Here is an 18,042-nt window from a genome sequence, read left to right as displayed (position 1 = left end):
CTGTTGGCTGAAGCGGCTTCAAACAGCTCGACTTTGAGTTGACCATCGACTCCGCGCCTGCTAGTAGGCCGGAAGAAAGGATAATTCAACTTGACCATCGGCCAGGACTACTTTGACGTACATAACAAGGTACTAGATATCTCTAGCAAAAACCTTCTCCTGCCAAGTCCGGCACTGCATGTTGACAACTCGCCAGGGGATGCCGCTGGCGTTGACTCGCTCGTCAAACTATCCGGTCTATGGGCTCTTTCAGCAGTCGTCCAGCACTCTCCCAATGCATAATTTGCAGCTATGACGGCAAAATAGGTCACAAAAGAGGTCCAATTGCAGGGCGGTCGGCCCAAACAGTTGCTGCGTGCTACCTTAACTCAGGATCTATATACTACTGTACTTTTCTTGGTAGGTAGTTGGCAGCTTCATTTAGTTAATTCATACCGGGTATGTGCTGGAGGGTACTCTAGAATCTCCATTATAGCATCTATCATGCCCCTTTCTGTATTGGACCAGACACCCGCGACGAACCGGGCACCTTTAGCATTTCCATGAAGCAGAACAACCATGGTTCACTCTCGCCTCAAACTGCTCCATTCGTCTCGATTGTGATAGGGGATATACACACAGCCAGTCTGTGAGCCTTCAATGACAACCGCCGGGCTATGCTGCCTTTGCCTGTAGATAGTGTTCCGCTTGATACAGCCTGTTGAAAGGCCCAGGCCGCAGCCTCCATGTGTCTGACGAAGAAATATATTTGTATGCCGTTGGTCGCTCAGAGGCCGGCCAGCGCATGTGAACATCTTGTCAAAACTGGGATGGCTTGTAATGGTTAACTGAAGACCATAGCCAAGGTAAGCGGCTTGCCCACCATCATCCACCGGCACGTCATCCTCGTCATACTAAGGTAGTCGTCTTCAAGCAGCAAGTTGAGGGTTGCGCCAGGTACCCGCGAGTCCTGTGACGCAAGGCTGAATCACATGACTTCAATGATGATTTGCGCTACAGTGAGGCTGCGTCTGCGGGAACTCTACCTAGGTAGTTGTGGTAACAGCATGAGAGCAAAAGGCACCTACACTACATTATTCAATGTCACAATGTCTTCCCGGTGGTCTTTGGTAGCAGCTGACATTCACTGGCAGTCCTGTCAGGGCATATATGTACCGATCACTTTGAAGAAGTCTACTAGCACTGCGTGCAACAAATCCATTAAATCACGTGATCCACTGTTGTTGTCCCAGTGACAGCATGTCAACAGAGGTTCGCGATTCAGTGAACTTGATCGGTCAATTCCTCCACCCAAGATAAACTCCAGACTTGTTTCGCCCTTCTGCAAGGAACCTTCCACCGCGAACTTTCTGGTCAACCGCATCTTTATTCCCTTGCATGTCCTGGTGATGCCATCCTGCGTATGAGAGAACAACCTAACGGCGCCTACCTAATTGAACCAAACGCTCCTTCTCGGTTGGTCAACATGGCTCTTGTTCCTGCTGAGAATGATAAGTATGAAGTCCAAGAGATTATTGGTAATCATTTCTCCTGCTGCCTCTTCATAAGATCATCTACTAATCGGCCCAGGCCGCGGCGCATTTGGCATCATTCGCAAGGTCCGACGGAGACGCGACGGTCATGTAAGGAAATAATATCTTGCGTGTGACCTTGTGGACAAAGCACTTGCTGACAGACATCGTCAACAGGTCCTCTGTCGGAAAGAGATAAACTACCTCAAGATGTCACAAAAGGAACGTGATCAGCTGCATGCGGAATTCTCTATTCTCTCATCTCTCAAGCACCCGAATATCGTTGGCTACTTTCATCGCGAACATCTCAAACACACCCAAGAGCTGTACCTGTACATGGAGTACTGCGGAGGAGGGGATTTGGGATGCGTAATCAAAGAACTTAAAAGGAAGAATGAATACGCCAAGGAAGAGTTCGTCTGGAGAATATTCAGTCAACTGGTTACCGCTTTATACCGCTGTCATTACGGGGTCGACCCACCGGAGCCGGGGGATGACCTGTCTCGACAGAAGGAAGTACGTCCACCGGCAAAAGGCAAGATGATTCTGCACCGTGATCTCAAACCAGAGAACATCTTCTTGGGTGAAGATCAGTCCGTCAAACTAGGTGACTTTGGCCTGTCCAAGCTGATGCAGTCTCATGACTTCGCCTCCACTTACGTCGGCACTCCATTCTACATGTCACCCGAGATCTGTGCAGCAGAGAAATACACCCTGTATTCCGACATCTGGTCATTGGGTTGCATCATGTATGAGTTATGCACCAAGGAACCGCCCTTCAACGCAAATTCTCATCTGCAGCTTGTGCAACGAATCCGAAAGGGAGAGTTCAAGCCGATACCGAGCATCTACTCCAAAGATCTGGCAAATGTCATTGCTAGCTGTCTGAAGACCAATCCCATGCACCGTCCCGATACTATCTCGCTGCTGACAGTCCCTTATGTATGGATTGCCCGACGGCAGCAGGAGATGGTGAGTATCGGCAAAGTGCTGAAGACACGGGAAGAGGTGGCAGAGCAGAAACTGAAGCAAGCCGAGGAAAGACTTTCGGCACTAGAGGCGGACCGCGCTGTGATGAGGACGGAGATTGATGCTCAACTTCGACGCGAATGGGAGGTCAAAGCACGACTGGAGATCGACCGGCAGGTCCAAATGGAACTGGAGAACCTGCGCAAGAGGTTCGAAAAGGAAGTTGATGAACGCGTCGCTCAAGCTCTATCCAAGCATACCCACAACGCCGACATGAGAGCGCTCAGAGAGAACCACCTTGCGCCTGGCCCTGGGTTCAACAAGGAGAATCTTGATCCCCACTCGTCTGTCAATACCGCCGGAGAGGAGGACTTTCCATCAACTACCGATATTACCGACCTATCGGACCTTTCATTGAACTCTCCGGCCACCTCCACGACGAAGCGTGGGCCAGCAAAGAGGACAAAGACACCTTTTGCTCGCTCCAAAACTACGGTGGACTCGCCGATGGACATCCAAATGACAGAACCGTCTCCCATGTCCATCTCATCTCTTGCGCTCTCACCGCGCAGAAATGCTGCGGCCCAAGCTACTGCGAATCCTACGGTGACGGCCACAGGTGCAAAGAACATCTTCACCGAGGCAGAGCGTAAGAAGGCACGATGGGAGCCTCAGCTCGCGTACTCTTCCGACGACGGCGAGCACGACGGACTTGGAGAAGACTCGGATGACGACGGCTTCCCAACACTTCCCAGTCCCACTAGACCCAAATCCAACGTTCTGAGCAGTGATCCTTTCAAACAGCCGCACCCGTTGCCTTCGAAAAGCAGACCAGGGTTGTTGCGACAGAACACCACAGCCACCATGCAGAAGCTGACGGCTAAGCCAACGCTGTTTCCTTCCAGCGCGGCTGCTGCACAATTAAGGGCAGGTATCTCGGCAGCCCGGCGGACTGCGGCAGAGAGCGACATCAGACCCGCAACAGGGAAGCCTTCGAGCCCAAGCCGACGCCTCAGTAAGATACCAAGCCGGACCGACCTGAGAGATCGTAACACATCAGATGATGGCAGCACTAGCCCCTTGAGGCGTGTGGCAACCACTGGCGGCAGACTCCCTAGTAAATTGGCCGCTGGTCGGGAGCCTGTGGCGAGCAACGGGGTTGGCGGGCGCACATTGGTAGAACTGGCACAAGCTCGAGCTGGTGGCCGACCAATGAGTGCCGACTCCGGTGTCTACGTCGACTCGGGAGTGAAGAATGTCCCAGGCCGGCGATCAAGTGACAAAGAGCTTCCTCCTGTTCCTGTGTGGGATCCCGACGTCCTGGGAGACGACCTACCAAGTCCCTTCCTCAAACGAGACACGAGAACGTTCCGCGGAATGCGATGAAGAACGCAACAGCTCATTAGGAACGAATTGATGAGGTTATGTGTTTATGTACATCTGGAGAACAGCTGTTGCCCTTTTGCCCTTGCATCAATAGTGGCAGAGGATATCGAACTTGAAAGGCTTCGCGGCTGAGTGTCCCCTGTTGAGGATTCATGGAGGCTCCTCGGCTTACCAGGCTAGAGCATATTTGTCATGAGGCCTATTACCAGGGAGAGGGTGTCTGTGTTTTTTGTTTCCCGTGCGGCAAAGGAAGCTTGCGGCATCTGAGCAAATGAATTTGAGCGAGTTCATTGGGCTGTGAGTTCTGGCGTTATTGGGTACAGGTTTCTCGTCCAAAAATGGATTTCCCGAGTTAGAGAGGCTTAGGGTAATTCTCTAGCAAATCGATTGGATTTGAAGAATTACGAGCCGATCATGGCTTCTTTGTTGATTGTTTAGACGACCAGGCCAGGCGTGAGATACGCAAAGGCGTCCCGTTTGCTTCTTTTTAGGTTCTGTCCACATCATATTGATATCATGCTTCTTCATCCTCTACTTCTTCAATTTCGACATGTCTGCTTGGTATTTGCGGCTCGGGGCCAGATGGGCCGGCAACAACGCCTTTGGGGCCATCATCTTCGTTTGCGGTCTCTTCGTTGCCATCCTGCATGCCCAACTCGCAAAGGAAGCGCTCTTCTTCCTCTGCCAGCCTGGCATCATCTATTCCCGTAGCAGGACCTGCACTTGGACCAGGACCTGGGTCGGTTTGGGCGTTTCGACCTGTCCGTGCCTGTGCGTGTGCATATCCCTCGGCCTCGAGACGATCCATCTCTTCGGGCTCGACCAGCCGGCCCAGGCCGCCGCCTTTGGCCGCCTCGAGCTTTTTGCGAACCACACTCGGCACGAAGCGACCAACGGCCTCCTTTCGAAGGTCTCTAATCTGTGGTGCGCTCTCATATGTGGTTTTGACCACCGGGGCGGCGGCAACTTTGCGGGTGTTGGTGTCTTGTCCTCCTTCTTGTTTTGCTGTTGCAGGTGTTGATGTTTCTTGCTGATCAGCATGACGGGCGCGGAGATCCCGTCTAAACTCGCGTGGTATAGGAGGCGGCGTATCCTCCGGCATGGGTATCCTGCGGACGGACTCGTCTGTGTCGCTTCCCGAGGAGGATTCGGGACGCTTGCGTTCGCCATCATACCGTCGTTTACCCAAGACATTGTTATCGGATCCGTCTCTTTGTCGCCGCTGCTGTGGACCGCTGCTGCCACTTGAAAACTTGGGTGCTTTGTCGCCCAGGGCTTCTCTTGCCTTGAGCACGGCTCGCAGATCTCGCTCGAGCTCTTCTAGGATGGCTTTCTCGCGCGGTTTGATGTCGCCCGAGGCTTCCAGGGCTTTGAGGTCCGCAATTTGTCGCTGGATGCGGTCTGGGTTGCGGCGCGCCATTTTCTCGTTGCGTCTGGCCTGCAGTTCCGCCCGACTCTTTTTCAGTTGTCTCGCTTTCTCGAGTTTGCGCTGTTGCTGCGCCGGGTTGAGAGTCCTTTCTTTGTCTTTCGCCATTTTTCTGTTTTGGGCAACCGGCTGGAAATTGAAAATCAAAGGGTTAACAATAGTGTAGGATGTGTCGTGAGGTGGACGATGTCGACAACTGGAACCGTGTTTTGGCTACGGTGACAATGGACTCTGGGGCCTATTAGTTCCGCGTAGCAAAAGGCCAGAGGTCAAGCGGAGCCCGAGGCCTTCTTCGGCCCCCAAAAGGTGGAAGTGGGTGTTAACGTCCCCTCGGTGCGAGTGCCCTGCGTAGGCGGAGGGAGGCTGCCTCAGGCGGAAGTGCACATTATACCATGTACATTGTAGTTGCGGACGGGGCGTCTAAGCTGCAGTGAAGCGGGAAATCAGTCAGACGTCACTGGCAGAGAAGGATTTCGGACACAGGCTGAGATTTCGGATGACAGCGGTTCCCCAGTATCAGATCTGCTACCCTGGACACTTTTGGGTCTCACCGGTTAGCACAGCGCCCACTCCAGCATAGATTCCAAGATGGCAGCTGCAGGGCGAGCATCAGAATATGCGCGAGATGCAGTAGCGCCACGTCCCAAACTCGAAGCTGCAGATGTAGCTGGACGAAGGCCTTTGGCATGCCCTGTGGGAGCGGTCCTGCATGAACAGACACCAGTGTGGACGGGAACCAGGCCAGATGAACTCGGACGGAAAGGCTACAAATGTCCCAGGCGTGTGCTACACCAGCTGCATGCACGAGTAGTACCTAATAAGAAAGCAACGCAGCTATAAGCACGATCTACTCAAGGCGCAAAAGGACACGACACGAGGCTCGTGTGGTTGACGTGCAATACTAGCAGTTAGCACCATCTGAGCAAAGAGGATGAGATGGTCACTGCACTGCATGGCTCATCAGACTGTTGACCCTTCAAGTTGACAACGGGTGCAAACTGCCATCCTCTCTTCTCGCCCACCCTCCTTGGAACACTCACCACTCATCCCATGATGGTGTTGCAATTCCCACCCGGCCCCCATGTCGATGGTCTCCCCAGTTCCCCCTCGGTCCCTACGAACACCAAAGCCAGCCCAGCCCCAGCGGCACGAGGATCACGATGGCCAATTGAACAGGACGGTACCGCTGGACCATTCCACGGCTTCCGGGTCAACCCTTACACCTTTGCGATGGCACGGCTGCACCATTCCAGCGAAGTGTCCAGCTAGGCATGGTATAGCATCTGTCGCGCATTAGCAGTACGGTACTAGCTGGGAGAATCAGTAGCCAGGGACTAGGGTTCAGGTTGGCACCGGATGCTGCGCTGCAATGCACTTCTGGCGTCGACGATTGTAACCGCGCTCATCGTCTTAGGGCTGCTCTCTGCTTCGTGGAATCCTGTCCTTCTTACGCCTGGTTTCCTCCTCCTCCTCCTCCTCCTCCTTCTCATCGCTCGACTGTCGCAGGCGATGAAACAGTTACTCGCGGTCTCGGTCCCTGCTCCCGATCCCGATCCCGTGGCCAACACTGGCGCCTTTGTCCTCGTCCTCTCGCTCGTCGAACCCTTGTGCAGCTCGCCATTATACCCCTCTTTGGCCTGAGGCCACTCGCGACGCTCTGCCCACCGTCCCACAAGACACTGCCGCCAGGCTCCCGGGGTGAAAGCCACAAAAGCCATAAGCGCTCCTGACTGAAAAGGAAACACTGCGAGCGCTTGGTCAAACCTGAGGCTCTGCGCTGCTGCTGCGAAGACGCCCGCCGATACGTCAAGCTACAATGACCAGGCTCTCCGATACTGCCATATCTAGGAGCCAGATTGCTGTCTGGTGTCTCTTGCACGACTCTTGACGGCTTCCCGCACCGCCTATCAGCTTGTAGAACTGCTATGTTGTGTCTGATTACTACGGGTACCTGTCGAAAGCCACCTGTCTGTACGCAAAGATTGGTCACAGTCCTCCTCCGAGTCCAAGTTGGACGTCCATGTCCGCGCCGCAGTCAGTCGCCGACTCTGTTCTCGGCCTGACTCAGTCTGAATTACTCCTCTTCCGACAGCAGCAGCAGGTCCTGGCTCAGCGAAGCCATACCGGCGGCGGGATGGCCGACCGCGGTCGAGGCACGAGCAGAGACTCCCAGCCCAGCTCCCGCGCCGCCAGTGCCGCCAGCAGCCAAGGCGTGCCCGGGCGAATCATGCTGGATCCGCATAGTCTTCAAACCTTGAGTTTGCACTTGGATAATCTGATGAGATCCATCCAGAGGCGCATTGGAGAAGTAAGCCCACAAATCCACCTTGGCCCTTTGCACCTTACACCCCAATGTGCTGAACTGACTGAACTTCTTGCCACCTTAGCTGGAAGAAGCTACCGAACAATCCGTTCAATCCCAAAGCAGCAGAGCCAATGGTGCCATGTGCGATGCAGACGCACAAATTTCCAGAATCCGCCGGATACTGAGGGAGATGGACCGCCTTGAGGAGGATCTGGAGAAGGTCAAGAGGATCAGGGATAAGGTGAGGCAGCTGAAAAACAATGTCGACAAGGTCTCGGACAGACTGGACCGGAGCCGCCCAAGCGGCCACGGGGCTGGCGCCCGCCCCAGACGATGATGTGGCCACGAGGGAATTCTACTTTTACGACTACGCACGCTACGGAAAACCACATCCATGACGAGAAACGACGACGACGATTCAATGGCAAGCGGCAACTGTTATATTCCTCATGACCTTCACTTTGGCTTGGAGCCCGGCCCTTCGTGTAACGACGGCGGGGCATGTGGATTTTGTTTCATTCGAATCTGTTTGCATGGCGAACGCAGAGACCGGAGCCTCACGGCTGGACATTGACTTACGACTGGACGTTGGACACCTGTATGACTACTCGAGACGGGTTCTTCGCGCATGAGCAAATGTTTTCAAATGGCTATTAGCGTGGCATAATGCTGGATGATTGATTGATTGATGGACTGATGGATGGATGAGTTAGTTTTTGCACTGCCGTTACCACCGACATTGGGCAGGAGATTGTCTGATAGGCTTGTTGACTTCGACCTAGATTGGGATGATGGCTCACGCTGCGATTGAGGCATATCCGGGGAGCGAGGCTGACTTGTCAATGACCATTTTGCGATGCTCTACGAAGTTACTGTGTGATGCCACTCGTCTTTCCAGGTGAAGTAGATCTTCTTTCTTTGTCTCTCGACATGCCCACAGGAAAGCGTTTGATCGTCCCACACTTGACACATTCGATTTCCAACACATTCGCCCACGGCTTTCGGCCGTCCTTGCTCTCGTTAACCACCCTCTCCGTGCTTGTTCTTCCGGGGACCAGTAGTGAGTCGCACCGCTTGCAAAGTGTATGTTTCATGGTGGGCGCGAGCCGAATCTGGGTTTTCCGAGATACGCCACGCAGTTGGCTGAGGAGTCGCATAGCTTCCAATCCATGATGATTATTGGCCTTTTCGCACAATGTCGACGGATCAGCCGTCTGGTTATCGGATCCATTTCGGGCTTCGTTGCTGGTGCTCTTGGTCTGCGGCTCTGAAGCCTTGACATCCCCTGCAACGGCCAAATATGTGGCAGCCTGATGCAAAAACGATAGTCTCGCATGGAGATGTTTGTTGGGGACGTTTGCGCCTTCTCCCTTGGAGGTCTTTGCTTTTGCCATCTTTGACTGGACTTCTTTGAGTGCAATGAACACGAGGGCTTTTCGGAAGTCGCCTAACGTTTTAATGTCCTTGACTCGCCCCTCGCAAGGGCATCGTATTACCCGTGCCTTGAATATCTTCAGATATGCATCTCGAAGTGACTGGGTCACTTTGAGCGGCGAGGCAGCGAATCTTTAGTGGACGGCCGCTATTCCTTTATTTTTTGGAGTAAACGGGCGAAAGAAGTCGATACTACAATGGGCAGCTGGCAGGCAGGTAAGTCCTGTACACAGTAGAAAGTGTTCGACCCATATACTACCGGCATATCCACAAGGCTGCCAGGGTCACGTGCAGACGGCAACATTAGTCAGCCTACCTCAGCCTGACACTGCCAGTGAGGCAACAAGATTTTCTGCTAGACCTATTATGGCTTAGCTGGGTTTGCCTGCGCCTGTGCACCGGCAGGACTAGCAGCAGTACCTAGGTAATAATGCTGCAAACGTTGCCTCTTCAAGTTCAAACCCAACTCCTTCTACTTCGTCGCAGGCATCACTCCGGTCTACTTCTTTCCTTATTCCCCTTCATTTGCCTCTGATACTTTTGCTGCAACTTTGATCTCCTCTCGTCAGTAACCCGACGTTTTCTTCGCGATCGCGTTGAAGACCATTAGCGGCAAAGTCGAGGTTTTCCACGCGACGAGACCGTCCCGAGTCTACACAGTTCCTACGCGCTTTTATCAACCAGCCGCCTCACGAACGTAACTTCATTCACCATGTCTGCCGAAGAAGATCTCATCGATTACTCGGATGAGGAGCTCCAAGCCACCGAAACACCCGCTGCCGCCGGCGCGACAAACGGTGCTGCGAAGAAAGGCGACCTGACTGTGACGGGCGGAAAGGCAGCCGATAAGGGTAAAGGCAGCTACGTCGGCATTCATTCCACCGGATTCAGAGATTTCTTGCTCAAGGGCGAGCTGCTCCGAGCTATTACCGACTGCGGTTTCGAACATCCTTCGGAGGGTTAGTCATTCATTCCTGCAAGCAATACCGTCCCTCCACGTTCTTCCTTCTGCGAAAGGGTCCGTCCATCTCCAAGAGAAGAAGGAAAAAGCCTGGCTTTGAAGAAGAGATCTCGCGATACCAGAGGTTACATATGCAACGCCTGCGGCGTTGGTACGGTCGATGGTGATGCGCTGCACCACCGCAAGGCGCGACATGTTTTGGTGTGGAAGAGTCTCGAGTGGCCGAACGGCCAGGATCCAGATCGCAAGGTCGAGGTCGCCTTCAGTTGCCTTCTGGAGAGTTGTTGCATGGCGCTGCTTGAAATTTGACATGCTGAGAATGCTGTCAATCTGGCCTTGATTGTTCAGGCTGTTTCCTTGCCTTCCTAGTAGCATTCGAACGGCAACGGTACCTTGGCACGAAATTGCCGGTAAAACCGTCTAGGCAACATCCATGGGACAATCTTCAAGTCGGGATGAGGGGGAGTCATGCACGCTTACTTAGCCTCGAGGAGATGGACGGACCGATCTGCGATGCTTTTTCGTCGTCTTCACACATTTATTGGCGAACCACTCTAACATCCACGCTTCCACAGTCCAACAAAAGTGTATCCCTCAAGCTCTGCTCAGCGTCGACATCCTGTGTCAAGCCAAGTCTGGTCTCGGTAAAACGGCCGTCTTCGTCTTGACCACTTTGCATCAGCTCGAACCCGTCCCTGGCGAATGCTCTGTATTGGTTATGTGCCATACACGAGAGCTGGCCTATCAAATCAAGAACGAATATGCACGATTCAGCAAGTACCTTCCGGACGTCAAGACCGCGGTTTTCTACGGTGGTACTCCTATCCAGAAGGATATCGAACTCCTCAAGAACAAGGAGACATTCCCCAACATCATTGTTGGCACTCCGGGTCGTCTCAATGCTCTTGTCCGCGACAAGGTCCTGTCACTGCGTAATGTGAAGGCGTTTGTTCTTGATGAATGCGACAAGATGCTTGATCAGATCGGTATGAGCCCGGACCCGCGACCTCTCTGGAGCGGAAATTCGCTGACAATGTTACTCTAGATATGCGCCGCGACGTACAAGAAATCTTCCGAGCCACCCCAACCGAGAAGCAAGTGATGATGTTCAGCGCCACGCTTCCCACCGAGATTCGGCCTATCTGCCGGAAATTCATGAGAAATCCACTGGAAGTCTTTGTTGACGACGAGACCAAGCTCACCCTCCACGGTCTACAGCAATACTCCATCCGACTGAGCGAAAGCGAGAAGAACAGAAAGCTCAACGAGTTGCTAGACAGCCTGGAGTTTAACCAAGTCATCATCTTCGTCAAGAGTACTTTGCGTGCCACTGAGCTCGACAAGTTGCTTCGCGAATGCAACTTCCCGAGTATCGCGGTACACTCTGGTATCAGCCAGGAAGAGCGGTATGTATTATTGTCACTTCACAGCAATTTGGCTGCTTGCATACTGACAATGCTTTCCAGTATCAAACGGTACAAAGAGTTCAAGGAATTCAACAAGCGTATCTGTGTGGCCACAGATGTGTTTGGCCGTGGTATCGATATTGAACGTATCAACCTTGCCATCAACTACGATCTGCCTGCCGATGCTGACTCGTATCTCCACCGTGTCGGTCGTGCTGGACGTTTCGGTACCAAGGGTCTCAGTATTTCTTTCGTCAGCAGCGAGCAAGATGAGCAGGTTCTTAAGGAGATCGAGCGAAGATTTGAGGCGAAAGTCCCCGAGTACCCTGAGGGCGGTGTCGATTCCAGCACCTACATGGCTTCTTGAGGGGTGAAAAGCCCGTCTATCTCAGCCCGCGCCACTTTTTCTGTCTGATGCATTTGCAATCCTCCATGTGACAACAGCAATATTCGGGATGGCCAGGGGAGCAAGTGGAAACGGAAAATTGGCAGACAGAATCGACTCATCGCACCAAAAGCGTGCTCACACGTAGCTTAGGGTAGCTAGTCGTTGTTGTGCTACATGGCCATTGTATGGGCAGGAAGGAAATGACATACTAGATTGTGACAAGTACAACCCGAGACTTTATAAAGTGCATCAGCGATGTATGTGTCTCGTTCATTCGCTATGGTATAAAGTTCCAAGGTAAGGCGGTTGGTTTATTTAACAGTAGTTGGCTTTGACGGCGCCCTTTCTCTCCGCCCGGTCAGTAATGAGCTTGGGTGGTCAGGTCAGTAATATCCTATGTACAAGGAACCACAACCAAGCAGATAGATGGATGGATACTAGTATATGGCCTTAGGCGTCCAGTTTCAGCCTTTCCAAAAGTGCGTCGATCTTGTTCAGCAGGATCTGGTAGTTTACGGCGTCTGCGGCAAACTCGTCGCCGGCGACTTTGCCGTCCAAGGTCCGCACCGCGCCAGCAGGAAGCATCGCCTCGCTGGGGACAAATACAGCTGTAGCTGCAGCTGCATCTGACTTCTCCGGCGGTGCAGTCATGTCGACGCCTTCGTCATCAACGGGTGGCTGTACATGCTGTTGGTCTCCGTCCGGGAACCGATGGACGGCGTCCCTATAAGGCAGCGACACTGGCGCTGAAGAGATCTTCTTTTCTGTGGTATCGGATACGGCAACGGCTTCTTGTTCATGTTGCTGTCGCTGTTGCTCTTGCTGGGCAAGGATGGCCTGGTCCTCATCCATGACGTCCTCGAGACCCGAGTCTTCGAAACGCAAACGAAACCGCTCAGACAGGTAGTAGCGGATATCGTCGAGCAACTCGATCGAGTCGGTCTCTTGACGGGCACTGATACGGGCGGCAGACTCGCTGACGAGTTCCGCAAACCCGGGATCGTCAATGTACGACTCGAGCCGGTAGGCGATGTAGCGGGCGGCAAACTCCTCGAGGCGCTGGACGCGGGTCAGCCAGGCGGCACGGAGGATCTCGTAGATGTCGAGGTCGACGTCTTCACGGCCCGGCTCGGCCTCCGAGGGCATGGCGGTCGCGGTGCCGTTGCCGAGCGTCGAAATGACCACGGCTGCCTTGGCCTTCAGCTTCTCCAGGAACAGCATGTCGGCCGCAAAGAGCACGTCGACCGCCACGTCGAGGCCAAAATCCGCCCTTTCCGTGTACAGAAACGTCAGGATGATCTCGAGCACTTCGGGCGAGCAGTCGATCGGCACGATCTGCAGGTGTGGCGTCTCCTGTGCTTCACGGAACGACGAGTCAAACATGGTCATAAAGAACTCGGACCGGATCAGCATGGCCTTGTGACATGGGTAGATTTTGGTCCGGCGCGGACGAGATCGAGGCGACGACCGTGATGGTGACCGAGACGATGTTTGTGATGGTGAGGGTGACAGTGAGGTCGAGGTCGATCCTGAGCCCCTGTCCAGTGGGATCCCGAGCACATTCGTCGGAGGAGATTGTTGTGAGGAGTCCTCGGCGAAGCGTCGTTGGCGTCGCACACCTCCATCTTCATTGGTCTGGTTATCATCTTGGTCCTGGGCTTCGTCGGCATCGGCGCGGAGGAGAATGTCGGCAAATACGCCGTTGTCGCGATCCCATTTGATCGAGTCGGCTCGGGTTGTGTCGGTCTCGATGGCATGTTTAAGGACGTTCTCTCGAAACCAGAGCTCCAATTGGTCGCGGCCTTTCTCGACTTCGTCTTGCCGTCGCTGCCGGGCGAGGCGGCGGTCACTGCTATCGAGAATTAAGTGAGATAGGCTTTGTATTTCTAGGTGCTTGCTGATTCGGTCGACACCAGCCAGAACCTCCGAGTCCGTGTAGCCCGTTCCCGGTCCGCCACCAGGTTCCCTCGGCAGCTCACCGAGATATAAATGCTTGAGGGCGATGCCAAACGATGGAGGAGGTATAGTCGGGGGCAGTTTCCAGGTTGTCGTCTCGGGGGCCGCTGCGAGTTTACTTCGAAAGTAGGGTGAGCGTGCAGAAAGAATGAATTTATGCAGATGGAATGATTCTGTGCTCGTCGAGACCGTAATGTCGGAAGTCTTGGGATGCTCTCTAGTCAAAAGCGACACCAAGTGCGATGCTAATGGTTGCAATGGGTCAGTCGATTTGGAATAGTCGTATTGTAATAACAAGTTTCGTATCCGGTCGTTCAAGGCGTTATAAAGGCATCTGTGCATTGGACGCCGTCAGCTGCTGATTAAACAAGACTTCAACCACACTGGTAAGCAGTACCTTTCACCCTGGAATGTATCCCGTTCACATAATGCTCCAGACTCTAGGAGCAGCTGGACCACTTCATAGTGGCCACACAGACTGGCCTTGTTCAACTGTCAGTGATGCGTCCTTCGAGAACGACGTGAAGGGCAAGTGGCGACAGAAGGGTCAAGCCGTGCAAATGCTCACCAGAATGAGAGGTGTATAATCGTATTGGTCTTTGGCATTAATGTTGACACCTTCTTGTATCATTTCCTGGCAGACCTTGAGGTCGCCTCGCCTGCAAGCGGCACATAGTTTCTGGAAGTTCTCGCTGAAGTCAAGCGGATTGTCTTCCTTGAGGATGCCTTCCTCAATCAACTTCTTCTCATCATGGAAACTGCGTTCAAGTTGATCTTTGCGGAGCAGTCCACTTGCACTCATGGTCCCAGAAACGAACTAACAATGTAATGTGATAAAGATACACATAAGAAATAAAAGAGAGGCACGAAATCTCCCAGGATGCAGTGGCCGTTGAAATGATCTTCCTTCCATCATCGCCGCCGTCATATCAAAACTCGGACGTCGTACTTTGGCCACTCGGAGTTTCAGCCGGACATAAGATTAGATTAGATCTTGCAATGCCCTGCAGTGCTATGGTTGGACCTAGTCACGTGCAACAACTTTTCTCCGCGCCCACACTGACTGCACCATCTCTGGCATTCGCGGCCAGAACAAGAGAATTTCACGAATAAGGCTGCGCTCCAAGACGAGGTACACAACCAGCCAAACCAAACCTCAACACCCGCCGCCGAACCTCTCGTCCACCAAGAGAGGCCAGTTTCAAACTGAGCGACGGCTTTCAGAAAATCGAATCGCAGCAAATATATCTACCCAGCATGGCTGAGCAAGATGGATTCATCCACCTCGCCCGACCCCTTCCTGCGGCGGGCGCACAACCGACAATTGCTCCCCTTCGGGTTGTGATCCAGCCACAAGTGAGATAAGATGAAATTCTATGTTGCTTGAACCCTGCTGACCCGACCGAACCAAAGGCCCTTTTCTCCATCCTCGACCACTGCACCCGTCGTCCTCTTGACCAACAACGAGTGATCGGAACCCTGCTGGGAACACGCTCAGATGCCGACGAGTCCCAAGTAGTCGTCCATTCATCGTTCGCAGTCAGCCATACTGAAACCACCGACCAGGTTGAGGTGGACATGGAGTACCAAAAGACAATGCTGGCGTTACATCTACGGGCCAACCCTAAGGAGGTTTTGGTGGGCTGGTACGCAACCAGCTCGGAATTGAACACATTCTCAGCCTTGATCCAGAACCACTACAGCAGCCAAGGCGAAGGCACGTACCCATATCCGGCGATGCATGTCACTGTTGCGTGTGAGCCAGGGAAAGATGTCGAGGTCAGGACGTACATCTCGTCGTCTGTCGGTGTCAGCCCTGAACGGGCCGCGGATTCTGCTGCCTTCGTGCCCGTCCCCTACACCATCAACTACAGCGAGGCCGATCGCGCCGGTCTGGAAGCCCTCGAGAATGCCGGAGTGGATGAGAGCCGAACCGCAACGGTGCTTACGGAAATCGAGAACCTGGAACGGTCGTTGGAAGACACTCTGGGCATGTTGGATCGCGTCTCCAAGTATGTTGAGAATGTCATTGAGGAGGAAACGGAGCCGTCGACCGCCCTGGGACAGTTCCTACTCAACACACTTGCACTGGCGCCCAAGGTTGACCCGGCAGACATTGAGAAGGACTTCAACAACCACATCCAAGACGTGCTAACCGTCTCCTACCTCGCCAACATGATCCGCACACAAATGGATCTCTCGAACAGATTAGCAACAGCACAGTTGACTATGGGCGGTGAAGGCTCGGGAGCCGCTTCCAACGAGAAGGACGGACGCAGACAGAACAGACAAGGTGGACAGAATAGACAAAACCGTGGAGAGAGCGTTTCGTTATAAGATGCTTGATGATTGAGGGAAAATACGATTTTCTATTTATGCTCAGTCGCCATGTCTAGAGCAGCAGCGCGAAGTCAGCTTCTGCCTCGCGGGGAGTGACCGTTGGCGGCTTCAGGCAAAAAGGCAAAAAGTCCGGCGTGTTTAGAACCGCCAATGAGGTATGCTGGAGTATGCATGGCCTTCGCGCTCAAGCAGCGCGTACGCAGCTGAGAAATGGGAGTTGATTGGGGGACCGATGTCTTTTGATGGAATAGAGCACAGTTTCATCTGCACCGCCAGGAGTTAGCATGGCTTGCGCCACGGCATAGGTAAATAACCCGAAAACGATGATGCCGGAAGACATAGGCACGTATCCGCCATCCCACAACATTCTTTGCAGTCCAAGACGCGTCAATGTTTCTAATTTCGTAGGAAGCTTCAAGAGTGACAGATTGCCTCACGCTCCTTCGCGGCGTATGTCCGGAAGCGCGTTGTTGGAAGTCGAGGCAGACACAGGCTTCCGCAATCACTTGCACGGGCCGACATGGGTTGCGGTTTGCCCATCCCCTCGCTGTGAGGATGAGATGACGAGATGGTAATCATACTGGTGGCAACCGGTTCGTCAATTTTCGAGTGGAAAGCTGGTGATTGTCTTTGTTTGGCAATCCTGTTTCAGTCGACTTCACTTCTGGGTTTCTTGGTAGCCCTCTGGTCGAAACCGTCGGCATCAACGCCATCTTCTTTGGACTGACCCTCAGCCCCATCTTCTCGATCTCTCTTCTTTCTCCTGCCTCTACCCCTGCCCTTGCCCTTGCCTGTTCCTTCTTCGCCGACGACTTCGCCGAGATTGACCAGATCGCCGACGGCGAGTTTGGTGCCCTCGCGGCCTTCGTTGGTGTCGAAGAGCTTCTTCTTGTTGTCGATGTCGCGTTTCTTCTTGAACATCTCCTGCACTCGGCCAAGTTTGACGGGGTCACGGCGTAGGACGAATTCAAAGTCCGACAGCTTGAGCTTGGTGCGGCCGCTGTACGTGGCAACGCTGACTGCGTTATGACACGTCTCTATGATGAAATCCGTCAGGATCTCGTCGAGCACCCGCAATGTCTCGGGGAATGGTTCGTGGAACGGCGTGGGCGCGTTCGTGGTGTTGGGTGTTGGCAGTGAGGACAGGTATTTGCTCGACGACTCGCCGATCGGTTTCACTATGTCCGGGTGTGTGGGTGCTCCGTAGGCATACAGGAGGGACGATAGTTCGGGCCCAAAGTTGAGGCTGCCCTTGTGTCGGCCTGCCCGCGCTCGAGGTTCCATCGTGATAGTATTGAGAATTGTCTAAGAACGGCCGGCAAACGGGAGGGACTGCAGGAAGGAGACCTTCGCTTTGCGAAGATTGTATGGTTGCCGGTGAGAAAGTAGTCGAGGTTAGTGAATGGTAACAATCAAGTCAGTCGCCGTCTTGGTTGGTTGCGATCTGTCGGCCAGGCAGTAACATCCACCACTGCCACGGCGTATTAAGATGCCATGAGTGCAAATCGAGGGTTTGTCTTCAGTTGATGGTTTCCATGGCATGCATGAGAGGGAAGATGTAAGAAGTCGGCCGGCGTACGGTTGAACCCCAGGTGCATGAATTGTCACTGCGGAGATCGTATCATTCCTGATACTTTAGGAACCCAAACGGAAGGGAAGGCTGACTTGAACGCGAAGTAGACTAAACTGAACTGGCGTTGAGTGCAGAGCGCACAATCCCTAGCGGAAGCTAGTACTGCTAGTGATGCTATGGCTGCTACAATGAACTGCAGGCAGCGGGTATTTGATGCCACTAGTGCCATTAGACCCATCCGCCTAGTTAAACACTGCACTTGCAAGCCACGTCTGCTCCCAACTTGAACCTCAATTGAACTTCACGAAACTCGAAACTTGCCGGCACTTTACCAATACTTATATTCCACGAAGGTCAACAAATAGCCAGCGCAGTCCAGTGCACCTA

The 18,042-nt window shown here is 53.4% G+C and overlaps 8 protein-coding genes across 8 annotated transcripts; 4 read left to right on the top strand and 4 right to left on the bottom strand.

Moving 5' to 3' along the window:
• Positions 1–1,054: 1,054 nt before the first annotated feature.
• Positions 1,055–4,396, top strand: HMPREF1120_04883 (NIMA (never in mitosis a)-like kinase). Its single transcript, XM_009159031.1, has 3 exons — positions 1,055–1,517; positions 1,570–1,622; positions 1,689–4,396. The coding sequence occupies exons 1-3, from the start codon at positions 1,403–1,405 to the stop codon at positions 3,864–3,866; spliced, it is 2,346 nt and encodes a 781-aa protein (XP_009157279.1). The 5' UTR covers positions 1,055–1,402; the 3' UTR covers positions 3,867–4,396.
• On the bottom strand, positions 1,912–6,106 carry HMPREF1120_04882 (uncharacterized protein). The gene has a single exon (XM_009159030.1). It carries the CDS (start codon positions 5,398–5,400, stop codon positions 4,381–4,383), a length of 1,020 nt encoding a protein of 339 aa, XP_009157278.1. The 5' UTR covers positions 5,401–6,106; the 3' UTR covers positions 1,912–4,380.
• On the top strand, positions 5,817–8,622 carry HMPREF1120_04881 (uncharacterized protein). Its single transcript, XM_009159029.1, has 2 exons — positions 5,817–7,600; positions 7,680–8,622. Exons 1-2 carry the CDS (start codon positions 7,313–7,315, stop codon positions 7,932–7,934), a joined length of 543 nt encoding a protein of 180 aa, XP_009157277.1. The 5' UTR covers positions 5,817–7,312; the 3' UTR covers positions 7,935–8,622.
• On the bottom strand, positions 8,467–9,073 carry HMPREF1120_04880 (uncharacterized protein; the record flags this gene model as incomplete). Its single annotated transcript, XM_009159028.1, has 2 exons — positions 9,050–9,073; positions 8,467–8,997 (listed from the first exon to the last, which is right to left on the bottom strand). Exon 2 carries the CDS (start codon positions 8,989–8,991, stop codon positions 8,467–8,469), a length of 525 nt encoding a protein of 174 aa, XP_009157276.1. The 5' UTR covers positions 8,992–8,997; positions 9,050–9,073.
• A 402-nt stretch (positions 9,074–9,475) lies between these two features.
• On the top strand, positions 9,476–12,073 carry HMPREF1120_04879 (ATP-dependent RNA helicase sub2). The gene is made up of 4 exons (XM_009159027.1): positions 9,476–9,990; positions 10,568–10,978; positions 11,038–11,398; positions 11,459–12,073. Exons 1-4 carry the CDS (start codon positions 9,744–9,746, stop codon positions 11,763–11,765), a joined length of 1,326 nt encoding a protein of 441 aa, XP_009157275.1. The 5' UTR covers positions 9,476–9,743; the 3' UTR covers positions 11,766–12,073.
• On the bottom strand, positions 11,802–14,649 carry HMPREF1120_04878 (uncharacterized protein). Its single transcript, XM_009159026.1, has 3 exons — positions 14,311–14,649; positions 14,140–14,225; positions 11,802–14,076 (listed from the first exon to the last, which is right to left on the bottom strand). The coding sequence occupies exons 1-3, from the start codon at positions 14,542–14,544 to the stop codon at positions 12,237–12,239; spliced, it is 2,160 nt and encodes a 719-aa protein (XP_009157274.1). The 5' UTR covers positions 14,545–14,649; the 3' UTR covers positions 11,802–12,236.
• Positions 14,650–14,838: 189 nt separating this feature from the next.
• On the top strand, positions 14,839–16,650 carry HMPREF1120_04877 (eukaryotic translation initiation factor 3 subunit F). Its single transcript, XM_009159025.1, has 2 exons — positions 14,839–15,098; positions 15,156–16,650. Exons 1-2 carry the CDS (start codon positions 15,000–15,002, stop codon positions 16,077–16,079), a joined length of 1,023 nt encoding a protein of 340 aa, XP_009157273.1. The 5' UTR covers positions 14,839–14,999; the 3' UTR covers positions 16,080–16,650.
• Positions 15,258–17,736, bottom strand: HMPREF1120_04876 (transcription initiation factor TFIID subunit D11). Its single transcript, XM_009159024.1, has one exon. The coding sequence runs from the start codon at positions 17,364–17,366 to the stop codon at positions 16,731–16,733; it is 636 nt and encodes a 211-aa protein (XP_009157272.1). The 5' UTR covers positions 17,367–17,736; the 3' UTR covers positions 15,258–16,730.
• Positions 17,737–18,042: the final 306 nt, after the last annotated feature.

Source organism: Exophiala dermatitidis, assembly GCF_000230625.1.
Source record: "Exophiala dermatitidis NIH/UT8656 unplaced genomic scaffold supercont1.4, whole genome shotgun sequence".
Lineage (NCBI taxonomy): Eukaryota > Fungi > Ascomycota > Eurotiomycetes > Chaetothyriales > Herpotrichiellaceae > Exophiala > Exophiala dermatitidis.
This window is presented reverse-complemented; position numbering and strand designations above follow the sequence as displayed.

What these genes read in the sequence shown, in the direction of transcription:
- HMPREF1120_04883 (XM_009159031.1), top strand. Translation starts at nt 1,403, where the DNA reads ATGAGAGAACAACCTAACGGCGCCTACCTAATTGAACCAAACGCTCCT. An exon ending in TGAAGTCCAAGAGATTATTG is followed by an intron (nt 1,518 to 1,569) that starts GTAATCATTTCT and finishes TAATCGGCCCAG; the next exon opens with GCCGCGGCGCATTTGGCATC. An exon ending in GACGGAGACGCGACGGTCAT is followed by an intron (nt 1,623 to 1,688) that starts GTAAGGAAATAA and finishes CATCGTCAACAG; the next exon opens with GTCCTCTGTCGGAAAGAGAT.
- HMPREF1120_04882 (XM_009159030.1), bottom strand. Translation starts at nt 5,400, where the DNA reads ATGGCGAAAGACAAAGAAAGGACTCTCAACCCGGCGCAGCAACAGCGC.
- HMPREF1120_04881 (XM_009159029.1), top strand. Translation starts at nt 7,313, where the DNA reads ATGTCCGCGCCGCAGTCAGTCGCCGACTCTGTTCTCGGCCTGACTCAG. An exon ending in TCCAGAGGCGCATTGGAGAA is followed by an intron (nt 7,601 to 7,679) that starts GTAAGCCCACAA and finishes TTGCCACCTTAG; the next exon opens with CTGGAAGAAGCTACCGAACA.
- HMPREF1120_04879 (XM_009159027.1), top strand. Translation starts at nt 9,744, where the DNA reads ATGTCTGCCGAAGAAGATCTCATCGATTACTCGGATGAGGAGCTCCAA. An exon ending in CAAGATGCTTGATCAGATCG is followed by an intron (nt 10,979 to 11,037) that starts GTATGAGCCCGG and finishes ATGTTACTCTAG; the next exon opens with ATATGCGCCGCGACGTACAA. An exon ending in GGTATCAGCCAGGAAGAGCG is followed by an intron (nt 11,399 to 11,458) that starts GTATGTATTATT and finishes AATGCTTTCCAG; the next exon opens with TATCAAACGGTACAAAGAGT.
- HMPREF1120_04878 (XM_009159026.1), bottom strand. Translation starts at nt 14,544, where the DNA reads ATGAGTGCAAGTGGACTGCTCCGCAAAGATCAACTTGAACGCAGTTTC. An exon ending in ATTATACACCTCTCATTCTG is followed by an intron (nt 14,226 to 14,310) that starts GTGAGCATTTGC and finishes CAGTTGAACAAG; the next exon opens with GCCAGTCTGTGTGGCCACTA. An exon ending in GATACATTCCAGGGTGAAAG is followed by an intron (nt 14,077 to 14,139) that starts GTACTGCTTACC and finishes TCCAATGCACAG; the next exon opens with ATGCCTTTATAACGCCTTGA.
- HMPREF1120_04877 (XM_009159025.1), top strand. Translation starts at nt 15,000, where the DNA reads ATGGCTGAGCAAGATGGATTCATCCACCTCGCCCGACCCCTTCCTGCG. An exon ending in GGGTTGTGATCCAGCCACAA is followed by an intron (nt 15,099 to 15,155) that starts GTGAGATAAGAT and finishes ACCGAACCAAAG; the next exon opens with GCCCTTTTCTCCATCCTCGA.
- HMPREF1120_04876 (XM_009159024.1), bottom strand. Translation starts at nt 17,366, where the DNA reads ATGGAACCTCGAGCGCGGGCAGGCCGACACAAGGGCAGCCTCAACTTT.